The following is a 12,232-nucleotide window of genomic DNA, read 5'->3' as shown; positions in this document are numbered from 1 at the left end:
CTCTCTAATTTAAATTTAGGCCATGGATGTGTTGGGATACTTGACCTGCCTAACTTTAGGCATCTGTCCTGAGTGGCTCAAAAGAGTGTTCCTACGTGGTTAGGAGAGCAAATTAGCTTCTATTCTGCCTCACCTTCTGGAAGAGCCTGTTTATCTCCATGACTAGACAGGGAGACTGGACTCCAATTGGGGTGCCTTGCACTTAAGTGCTCTGCATGCTCCTGTCAACTGTCCAGAAACAGTTAGTCCAGAAAGGTTGTGTAAAAATGCTTCTCTCTAAGGTAGAGCTGGCTCTGGAGGCCYGGTGGTACATTTTGTTTAAATATGGAGAGTGGGGTTCTATCTTCCTGGAAGAGCTCACAGTGCAGATAAGTAAAGTGCAGAAAGGAAGGGTTATAACCCTACATTACGTGCCACAGAAACTGAGTCAGAGTGAAATGAAGGGACTGCTTTTCAAGGGTAAATTAGAAACCCTAAAAAGCAAGCAGGGCTGCCTAGATGTTTTTAGACATCTAAATATCTTGAAAAATTCCTCCTGAAGGAGTGCAGGGGTCTTGTCACTGGCAGGAGCGGATCCTGTGCCTGTGAACTGGTGTGTTAACCACTGATGGTGCTGCCTTGCTGTCCCCCTGCTCCCAGCTGCCCTGAAAGCAGTGACTGCTGTTTTAAGGATGTCAGCCAGTACTGAAGGGCTGAAGCAGAAATCTCTCTCACTGCTCTGCATGGAGGAGGAAGATTTAACAAGAAATGCTGTTCAGATGCAGGAACTCCATGGAACTCCAAAAAAGCCTTTCTTTTTGTTTTAGTTTTTTTGRCTGCCCATAAGCTGACATATGTCATCATATACCATGTGTTGCTTGGTGGTTTCCCTCCCCAGTCCCCTTCTAAATACTCAGCTCACAGCTGCTGGCTTTGCACTGATAAGAGAACGCAATGACTTCCTTTTCTTCTCTCCACCCCCACTCCCTTCCAGAGTAAGCTGGGCTGTGTCTTTTGGTAAATAACTCTAGCCGTCACTTCTTCACTTGAAACTTTCCAGGCTCCACCACCTTGGCCAACCCTCCTGAAGGATGCTGGAGGCTGGAACATTCTTATCAGGCAGCAAACTGCCTTCCATATCCTAGACCAAGCTCTCCTGACCTCCTATATCCTATGAATCTTGGTGCTTTCTGAGTTGCTTTGTGGTTTCTGCGGACTAACGAATCACCCTGCATATTCTGCCGGGTCAGGAGCCTTGACCGGTTATGGTGAGGTAGGATGTCTGTTCTGTGTAYGTCTAGCTTCTATTTTTAGCAAAGATGATATTTCTGAGTGGGACCAAGTAAAAAGGAGAAGGCATAGACAGCATTTGTGTAGTTTAGATCCCCTAGAAAGGTTGCACTTGCACTGTAGGAAGATGCGAGCTAATAGCAGTCAGAGAGCACTTAAAGGTGTGGGCTCTATTAAGGTATGAATAGTGATTAACAGTGCTTGTTAGCCATCGAGTAGCAAAATCTTTCCAGAAGTGTAAGATTCTCCAGTGGAAACTGCCCTTCKTATGCCTCTGCAGTGTGTGGGTGACAAGTGACTTTCCGCTTGTGCTGGCATTAGCACTGGGGAAGAGCACGATAGCCATTTCATTAATATGATTACTATGATTGCTCTTAACTGGATTACTGAAGAGGTTTTTGGTGTTGACTGCAGCCTGGGAGAGGTTATTCCTGCTGTGAGCAGCATGTCATATATGTGAAGTTACTAGATTTGTATCTTGCACCACTTTGTTAGCGATGCTCTGTTGTTACTCATRTATCTCTATTTTTGTATCATGTATCTAGCTGAGCATGCCTTTATGTACTGATAACCCAGCTCACCTATATTAGAGCATTGTAATTTTAAAGGGCTGAATGCTTCTAATGGAATTTTGTAGATACTCATAAAATACGTGAAATGATAAAATTTAGTCACCAGAAGTGCAATTTGGAAAGCAGTGAAGGTTATGTTGGTCATGAACTATAATGGCAGCAGCATGTGAAAGGGGTCTGCTGGAGTAGGTGAATGGAGTGTGAAATGATCCCTTTGCCAGGCGAGAAGGCACAACAGACAAGGACATGTATGAAGAAAGCAATCCTCTTCGCTAGACACTCAGTGATCAGATCTTGGGCAGGAGCTGGGCTGTGACTGAAGCCATGTTTGAGGCTGCTGAATGCAAAGTGATCGTTATGCAAGTGGCTGGCTCTTTGCCATGGAGCGTGAAGTGGAGCATGCCTTGGGTTTTCCTTCCTTCCTTCTTTCCTTCCTTCCTTCCTTCCTTCCATGGGTGTGCAGAGGGTGTGGGCTGGTCTTCAACACTATACAGGGATTCGTTTGATTCGAGTTGCTGCAGCCTGTTGGTAACTTACACTCCGTTGTACCTCAAGAGCGCCCAAAAACCTTTTAACTAATTTCATTTTGATGCTGTTCTCTCACATATTCTCACCTCCTCTCGGGTGCGTTCTGCTTCATCGGATCATGACAAGGAAGTTAAACAAATACTATTCTGCTCCAGGAGGAGGCCTGTCACTCAGACAACAGCTGGGCTAGTTTCAGAATTGACTGGAAATATATTTTTAATGCCCCAACTGTCTGACAGGTGGGTCTGCAATTTAATTATAACTTGTTTTGTGAGAACCAAAAACATGTGTAATATACAGGCCAGTAAACTTCCTTGACTTGRAGGGAGCTTAAAAGAGTTTTCTCCTCATGTTAGGCCTTTTGGGGCTAGTAGGTAGTGCTGTCTCTGGCTGAGGTTAAAGTGTAGCTCAGTGTTCAAGATGGTTGCTTTGTGTTCCTAACAGTGGAATATTCTTTGAGCAGAAAAAGCTAGTTCAAATTTAAATTTGATTTGGAAAATAAATCAGAAAATTTGAAAACTGCAGCCAAAAATAATCGGTTTGGATCCTTTCCCCTCACAGATCTTTTGGGCTGATATGTTCAAAGAAGCTTGAAGGACTTAGCTACACCTCTTTTAATTAAGAGGACATGGGTGTAAATCCCCTGGGCAACTTGGAAAAATCTCAACTGTCTGTTACCTGCTAGTGTAGATGACTATAATTGAGTGTTGAAATGCATGTGGGCCAGATAAAACTAGACCTGCCTCTCCCATTCTGCAGAAACTGAGAATACTCAGGCAAAATTTGTATCTTTTTCCCAGTAGTTCTGGTCTTGTGTTGTGCTTCTGCTCCTCTCTGTTGATGTATTATGCGCTAAACCCACCCTCTGAACTAGCGACTGACTTCTTGCGCATTGCAATGCTCTCTGAGGTCTCGCTGTGCAAGGCTGAAGGCRGGTTCCAGCACGGCCTTGTACAGGGCATGGAAATCTTTAGAGGAAACTTGTCCAAATGTACTGAATGGCAAGGCCGGGATTTATGTCAACAAGAATAAAATGGAGGGGCATATTTCAAAGCCAGAGGCCTTTTGCTACCACAGAAAGCCTCTGAACATATATGCAGATTGCCTTCCAGTTAAATACCTACCTGCTTAGACGGACAGTTTGTGCTGTGCTACGGAGCACTGTTCTGTGCCCTGGGGYGGTGAGGCAGCTCTTGCTGTTAATGGAGGCAGGGAATAACTAAAAGATTTGCCCCTTGGCAAACAGGGAGCTTGTGACAGGAGGGATGGGGTTCACGTCTCCCAAAGCCCATGTGCGTGCTCCACTGGCTGGGCAGTCTGTTCCTGCCGATGAGCCACGGCCTGGACTGCAGACCTCGGGAGTGGGGGAGTTAGGGCCACAGATAAGCGCCTACCTGGAAATAGAGCACATTTTAGAGCAGAATCAACGTGTTAGATATTATGTTATTTCTGAAGTGAGCAAATATTTGGAATCCAAATAGGGAAATTAACCTTGCACATATTCTGTAAGGGTTTTTTCTGCCTTGTGTAGAAACAAATCAAAACCATCTCAGCAAGAGACTTTGCYCTTGGGGTGTTAGGCTGTTATCCCACTGCAAGATTAGAGATGACTGTACTTGCACCAKCTGAATACTGAGGAGGAATAGGTTTTGCTCTTGAAAGCACCTGTTGGATATCCAGCTGTTGTAGTTCTGTGCAGACAGYCTAGGGGTTGGAAAAGCTGTGGGTGAATAACTTGGGGAGCATTACCAAGTCTCTCAGTTCCTCATTAGCTCCTCCTTGGAGCAGCCTTCTGCTGAGCTATGAAATGGCCAGCAAAGATGGTGTAACGGCATCCAGTGTCTGAAGTTCTCTGTTTCCCACAGAAAAATGCATAACTTTGTGAGCTGATGTCTGTTTCATTCTCTTGTGATGTTTTCTCTGTGTCCAATTGGTTTTCATCTGCAGATGATCGAGAGGTGCTAATGGTCCTCCCTCCCCTGCTATTTTGGACCTGAATTTTACCAGCTATAAATCTTAGTGGCATACTGAGAGCCAAATCTTCTGCTGGTATAAATGGTTCAAAGTAGGTGGTGGTGGTTTTCAATTTTATCCTTTATCAAGGACTGTCCTCTGAGGAAATGCAGACAGATGGCTTACTCAGCAGTCTCTACCTCAAACCTTCTGATGCTAGTCATAGGATTAGAATTAATTTAAAGTCTGCATAACTCCCCTCTGCCCAAATCACAAGGGAGTCCTGCCAACCTAATGTGCACTCTCAGTAGTAAGGAAGGGCTATATTTGTGTGCTCAGTTGACTTCCTGAGGAGCCAAATCAACATTTGAGGTGGCCATTTGTTTAAATCAAATGTAATAATCAGTGGAAATATTAAGTCTGATTTCAGTGCTTAGGAAGCGGAAACCACTGACAGATTTACATGTTGAGGCAACTCTTAACTTGCTAAGTTTGCTGTGTCCCAAGATACTCAGAGGCTTGATTGTAGACAGGTTATGAATTAAGATAGCCTATCTGAGGGAACGTGGGGGATGTGATTTAATGCCACATTAAAATGAGGTGGTAGAACTTTCCACTGTGACCTAATGCCCTGAGGCAGAATAAAGGCTTATTTTCTCGTAGTTTCTATTTTGAGCCAAGTTTTCGCAGGTTACTTGCCATGTTGCTTTCTGATGCTGACTCGAGGTGCAACTGGAGAGACCATGCTACGTGGACCAAGAGAAAAAGCTTACAAAATGCCACATCAAAACATAAATAAGGGAAACAGATACAAGTGAGGGCTAAAAACTCGCATCTCTGCAGCACACTCAGAGCTAATTTTCCACAGAGAGATTTACCTGGTAGTGTCAGTGACTAAAAGCCCRTACTAGGAGGGCTCTGCTATATTTTTGGGAAACTAAGAACACTGTATCCTTGGCTGCTGCCCAGGACTAGCTGAGCCTGTGGCAGTATCTCTGTTTTGACAGCAGTTGATCTGTAATGGGCCACTGTTTTCTTCCTCCCATGCCCATCATACACCAGTATTTCTACAGTCTTGTTTCTAATGTGAATCCATCCTTGGAACACTCTAACATGGCCTATCAACAACACATGTTAATCAGTGGGGATAGGCCCTTGCAGGATAGATAACTCTGCAAGAGTTTCCTCTTTAGAATAACACATCCGAGCAAGTGTATCTAACAACTTACTTTGGAAGTGAAAATGTGAGTTTGCACTTGTGATGGGAGGCCAGGCTCTCTGACTCCTCCTTCCTTTCCTTCCTTCACTACTTAGCTCAGGACTTATCTTCCTGTGTCTAGCAAGGACCAGCTGGAGCCCCATATTTGACAGCAGCTTTCYTTGGCTATGATTAGGCATGGTGCACATGGTAGTCACAGAGGAATATGAGTGCAAAAACACTCAAGCAAATCAGCAAATGGGCATGCTTCATTTTGTGCCTGCCTCGCTGATTTGGTATCTGTCTCCAACAAACAGTGGAGTGAACAGTCACATTTCTCTGAGATGCGTGGTTGCTACCCCCAGAATCATCACTACGTCCTGAAGCTTACTGTACACCCTTTGGATAGACTGTCCTGGCTGCATGTCTTGGCCAGCTGGAATACCAGGACTGCTGCTTCTGCAACTGCAGCCCACTTGAGTGGAATTGAARCACACTGGCTATTAGGATGTTGTTACAGGAACTCTGCCTGCAGCCAAGGGAGAGCATAAGGAATACCTTCAACTCTTTATAAGCTGTTGTTCTGAGGACCAGAGTTGCTAGCCCAAGTGTTTGCAACACTTTGGACCATGGATGATGGCAGACTTGCAAAATGACACGTGCATCACCCCTCTAACTTCTTGTGCATGGTGCAGAGCCCCTTGTCTACTGCAGCCTCCTGGGAGGGCTACAGGGGGACCTAAGTGGGGATGAAATGGCAGGTGCAACAGTGCCAGTAGCAGCTGCTCACTGACATGAAGCAAGGAGGAGACAGCAATACAGCAGACAGGTGCCATTCTCTTTCACATCCTTCATGTGCCCATGCAAATGTGTGATGCAGTTCACTTCTTGCTGCATTTGAAGGCCTCACATTCATACTGTAGTGCCTTAACTGTTTCTTCTGGTCCTGTGGAGCAAACTTAATTTTGACTCAAGAAATGCAGTTGTGCTCTGGGTCTTAGTTTGGCAAATGGCTTCCTTCCCTTGTCACTGTAATGCCTTTTATCTGGGGAAAACAAGACACGATGGTGAAAGAGGTTTTCCGTATCGGCAATGTGGGATGGGCTGTGAGGAAGTCCCCACGATAGGCAGAGCTCTCTAGTTTAGCGTGTGTGCAGGCTGTGAGTCCTGACTGCTGGCCAGGCTCTYTTCAACCTCTTTGGCTTTGGATACAGTCTAGGCTTGGCCTGACTTTGGGGAAAATCACTGGTAGCAGTGAAATCAGCACCTCTTTTGAGATGTCTTCGCCTTCAAATGTGCTGATCTTTTTCCATCTTGCCTGAAGCTAGGGTGAGCACTGCCTCTAAAACTAGAGTGGAAAGATCCAGACAGAAATGAGAATGAAACAGGCATGTGACTAAACAAATGTCAGAAATGGGGTAGCTTGTGTGCCAAAGGCCTCTGCTGAACTGGCAGCAGGAAATCATCTTAGCTTTTCTGTGAGTAGCTGCATGTAAATAAAGAAGAGAGTTGCTAATAGGCTAGTTCTACCCCAGCAGCTGAGCTCCTGGCTGTGGGTGTCTGTGTACATGGCTGTCCTGTGATGGCTAGGGCAGCATGTATGTGCTGACAATACAAAATTACTCAACTGAGGTGCTGTATATCTTAGCCTCCTGCCTTGTAAGTGCTTGTTTGGGTCAGAAGGAAGAATATGAATGTGACTTTCTTTCACCTCTTGCTTTCCCCATAACAAAACTGTTATGTTGGGTGTCTAGTGAGAAGTATAAGAATGTGACCTTTTGTCTGTAAAGTTTAACAAGGTCTCTTAACATACAGAGTGAAAATTATGTTCAGCTCTGTAAATACAAGCATTCTTCACAAAGAAAAATCTACATTTTCAGTTTCTTCATTGTCTTCTGTCTTTTCTTCTGATAGATGCTATTTTTGAGCTGATGACCTGATTAATAGTCTTGGGTTTCCCCAGAAAGATAATAGGTGAACACGTGATTGGATTTTGCTTCTTTGCATCTTAGATCATAGCCTTTTTAGAGAAGTGAACTTGTGCACACAGATTTTTTTTCTTTCCCTTATTGCTCATGTTCTGTGTAGAGCAGAGCCACTTTCACACAACAGGCAATTAGGGATGGAGACCAAGTGGACAGAGCTGTCATGGATCACAAAGATCATTTTCATGACTATTGGTAGTCAGTATCTCAGCCTGCAAGTTCTGCATCCTTTTCAGGTCTTCTGAACCATGCATTGGTTCAGTTCTAGGTTGGTCAGCCTTAATGGAAGTGAGGCCCAACTTAGAGAGTGCATATAATAGAGGCATGAGCTGGAAACTGGAAAGCACGGGTCCTAGTCCTGGTGTTACTGGGTAAACTACAGCACAACACGCTACCTCTGGTCCTCTCCACTACYCTTCTTCCTGGACTTCAAGTTGTGAGAGCTTGTTGCAGGGACACCCTATCTGACCTGTGATTCTGTGACCTGTCTGCAATGTCTGCCACAGTGGGGTGTTTGCTCCTCWGCATAACTGTGCTCTGAAATGAGTTAAGATGTAGAAAGAGAAGTATCTTAATGTGTTAGCCTGCTTGGATAAAAGGGCCTCTGTGCATGCACTCGTCACTGCAGTCTTTGAACCTCAAGTCAACTCAGTACTTGCCTACACCTTTAGCAGTCCAGGTTGTGTCTTGGTTACATGTTCGTGAAAGAGGATGTTATTCTTGAGCACAGTTTGAGTAACGCTTTCTTTGAACAGTGTACTTGATATACCTCTGCARTTAAAAGGCCAGCTGCTAATTGGCTCCAAGGATGAATAAAGGTGTGTTGAGGTCACTAGCTCATAGGCAAAGATATAGGTTGAGGTTTCCATTGCTGCAGACGAAGGCTGTTTCATGCCTGCTTTGCGCAAGTATTAATGCCATATTCTGCAGAAGGCAAGGAGGCTGGGGATGTTCTCGTGATGGGCAGGTCCAATCCAGGGGCTGCAGTAAGAAAAGGCTGCCCTTGCCTTGTGATTAGATCCTGATGTGTTAGCTTGAGAAGCTTCAGAGAAGTCATCTCTGATAGATGTACCAGCACGTGCAGGAAGGGAGTCTGAGTGGGCCAGCTCAGCAGAGTTGTGGAGGGAGGGCTTCCATTGTGGGTTAGGGCTCAATACCTAAGCTGCAGTGGGGGCGTGAGCAGTTCCTGCAGCACAGTTTCAGTAATGCAACAAGGCTCTCGGACTGAGCAATGCTGGTTTTCCTTCACAGTAGTGTTGGTTAGCTTTTGAAAATAGTACCCAACAGCTTCTTCAGAGCTCACTTATGGGATAGAAACCAGGACTCTGATATGCAGAACTATGGCTTTGGATTTCCTTTGACTGACTCTTCTGCCGTTTTGGGCAAGACCCTCTGACCTGAACCTGACAGAAAAGTTCTGGTCATGTGTAAGGAACATGGTTGGGCTGATCAGCATGCCCAAAACRACAGCAGCAGAGTTGTCTGTGTCTACTGTTGATGAGTCGCTGAGACTGTGCTGGACAGCTATGCCTCAGCTGTTCTCTCTGATATACTGCTGTCTGTGGTTAACTGTGATGTGCGTGGAGGTGGGAAGTCTTCAGGCAAAGGTGGTATTTACTGCGTGTGTTTGGAGCATTATAACTTATTCTGAGATCAGATCCTCCAAAGAGTTTGGTATCTCAGCTCCTTGCTTCTGCTTGCCTCCCTGGATGTAAAGGGGACTGTAGGGACCGTGGAGAGTGTACTGTGATCTTTTCCCAAGGAGAGATGTTGATGACATGCTAGCCAGTAATACATACACGCAGCTGTGGTCAAACTAACAGATTATTACAGCCTGACAGTTTTTCATCTTGCTGCTGCTGCGCTGGTGCATACCACGAACATGGGTGTCTTACAGATTTTTGTTTGTCTGCTGAAGTGAAACCCACGAACACCTAGGCCTTGCTTGTCCTGCTCTCTGAAACTGAGGTAGTCCGTTAACAGGATACAGAAATCCACAGTCTTCCACAAGCAAAATAACTGCTTGGGAGAACTCCACTGTGATGGGAGGGAATTTGGTGCAAATGCCCTTTCTTTTAAGACAGTTTATTTCCTGCCTTGCTCTGCTGGGTGAGGCTGGACAACCCACTTGTCGCATCTGCCGTGTGCCATCAGATCATCTGRTGGGTAGTGCTCAAGGAGTGGCAGAATGCTATTACTGATTAAATACAGACTAAGTGGACCCGGTAGCTCTTAGTAAAGAAATGGAAATAAACCAAGACCTCGATCTCCTGAACATGATGTTGGTTAATCATCTTTTTTTAAGATGCTGCTGATCCCATGCAACTAGATGGCTGCCTTTTTAGAAACCACATTGATTAAGCAGTGTGCTGAGAATTCAAYAGTGGGAAAAGACCTCACTGGGCCTTTCTTTGAGAGTACAGAGTGGAGAAAGTTAGAGTTTGGGATCCAAGGTGGAAGCATCTTGTTTGGGAGTGACTCTGCATAAATCTGTTTTCTCTGGAGAAATCCCTCTGTGCACACGCTCTCACTAACTGCATGCCTTGAAACTGAGTGGAAAAAAATCGCTAAACAAAAACCCAGCTCTTCACAGAGACATCAGTGGAAACTTGGCCCCTTCTCAAGGAGGTGGTGCTGGTGGTTGGACATAAGCATGCATCCTCAACCTTGGCTAGCCACTGCATGCAAAAGGGTTGCTAGTGTTTACCCTTTTCTGTGATACCTAAATCCAGTGGGAGCTTATCAACTGTTCAAAAGAGAAGTCTACACAAAGCCCACAGAGTTTGCCCATAAAAAATGACCAACCTGTCCCTCCTCTGAAATGAGAACTTGATTTCTACCTTACAGCAGAGAAGGATCTCTGTCATCTTTCAATGCATTTATTATTATTATTATTATTATTCTAATCCTTGCAGTTTAACATTTCTCTTTTCTGCAGCCACCACTCGGTTATTTCCGAGGACTGGTTACCCATGTCAAAGGCCTTTCAGGATTTTATCCTGCTTACTTGCTCTTGTACAGCTACTGTGTGTCCTGGCAGTTCCTCAGCTACTTTTGTTAGTGAGTTCAAGAGCAAGGGGTCTTTGACAATAGCACATGTGTTCTGCTGCATGACTTGGGCTTTTGTGCCATATGCTCTCTGGCTCTATGCAGACTTACCACTGGAGTCCCTCTTTGGGGAGTCATCAAAACCTGCTGGCAAAAAGGTGTGAAACAACTTGAAAGTGCTCTGCCCTGCCCATGTTGAGTGGTCAGGAGAAGTCTACAGGAAGGCTAGAGGCACCATCCTTCTCTTCGACACAGTTTGAAAAGACCTCCTTTTGAGTGAGTGAAGATTGTGAATYTGCTTATTGAGAGCAATCCCACCAAGCTCTGTGCAGGATCAGAGACTCAGCAGTTGTTTTTTCTGCTCTTCTCTATTGCCTCTGCTATTTCTTGTCTTTAAGTGTTGGAGTAAACAGCAATGCTTATGGAAACAGGCCAAGCTTTCTGTGTAAACACCCTGTTTGTTCTGGGTTTATGTTAGCAGTGAGATCTTGGTTTGCACAAATGCAGGACTCCTTTAAAGGGATGAAAGGATGTTAGGCATCCAGGTTCTATWGGAATTTGCTGAAAATCAAGTGTATACCACCTTAGAGAAAGTAATTAACCATTCTCATTTGAGTGTGAGATCCATTAGGAAAGTGCTCTTTAAAATATACAGGAAAGGAAGCAAGCAGGTTATTACAGAAGTGACTTGCACCCCAGGGAATGTAACATAGACTTGTACCTGCTATGGAAATGAATATGCTGGCTTAGGAATGTAATAAGATTTTTATTTGTTTTGTTTACAGAAGTCTTGGGGCATATTAGATGTTTTGCACTGGCACAGTTAACTGTCATGATGCTAATTACTAATTAGGAAAATGAAAATATTTACCTGCATCTAGAATTGAATAGTTTGCAGGGTATATTTATTTAACGCATTCCCTTGAGTATATACTTGGTATAATGAGTCTTCTGATGGGCTTTGAATTGAACCAGCCTAGAGACAGCAAAGGAGGCCATTGCAGCTCTGTMAGGTTTGAGAAATGCTTTATATGCAGACATGCCTTTGTAGAACAGCTTTCAATGAAGATGTGAACACCAATGACTCACTGATTTGTGTGCAAACACCGGGCGTTTACGTTCCCTTGTAATAGGTATCTGGAGCAGCTCTTAAAGATTTCTTCCTATTTGCTGAACAGGAAACCTGGTTTTGCGAAGGACTGGGTTGCTCCTGCTCTCACAAGTCAGCCTCCTCATTTTGCTGCTAGAAGATACTTCAGTTACTCATTTGGTTGCCTTTAAGGGCAGARTCCATATCCTGTCCTTCCTACACTGTGGAGGGAGGAGGGATGTCTCTGGCTGGGGAGCCTGTGGGTCTGTTTGCTCTGTATCAACAGCATCTACTGTGAACACTGAGTCCTGGAGAGTCYCATGAGTCTTCACCATAGCAGAGGAGAGGACTGGCAGTTGGTCCCCTCCTCCCCATTTTGCAGTTCCTTCAACTGCCTCAGCTTGCTTGGTTAGTGTCTGTGTAGGACCAAACAGTGCTAATAGTAAATGGAATGTGTAGGTGTCATGACTCTTGGGTTAGATTTGCTTTGATCATTTCCAAGCTTAATAAAAAAAAAAGAGAAGATTTGCTGTTTCTCTTAACTCTCTTGCTCATGTTGGACTAAATTCATCTCTGCATCCAAGGCTTG

The 12,232-nt window shown here is 44.7% G+C and overlaps 1 protein-coding gene across 1 annotated transcript in view; it reads left to right on the top strand.

The window, feature by feature from the left end:
- Positions 1-1,227: 1,227 nt before the first annotated feature.
- LOC146599220 (tyrosine-protein phosphatase non-receptor type 11-like) overlaps positions 1,228-12,232 on the top strand; it is a 44,005-nt gene continuing 33,000 nt past the window's right edge. Inside the window, exon 1 of the mRNA XM_085298956.1 lies at positions 1,228-1,252. Within this exon, the coding sequence (XP_085155082.1) occupies positions 1,245-1,252 (8 nt within the window). The 5' untranslated portion in view covers positions 1,228-1,244. The remainder of the gene's footprint in view (positions 1,253-12,232) is intronic.

The sequence above is a fragment of the Rhea americana genome, unplaced genomic scaffold (assembly GCF_003343005.1).
Source record: "Rhea americana isolate MKP2758 unplaced genomic scaffold, rheAme1 scaffold_143, whole genome shotgun sequence".
Taxonomy (NCBI): Eukaryota; Metazoa; Chordata; class Aves; order Rheiformes; family Rheidae; genus Rhea; species Rhea americana.
Note: the sequence above shows the minus strand (reverse complement) of the source record. Positions and strands in the feature narration are given on the sequence as shown.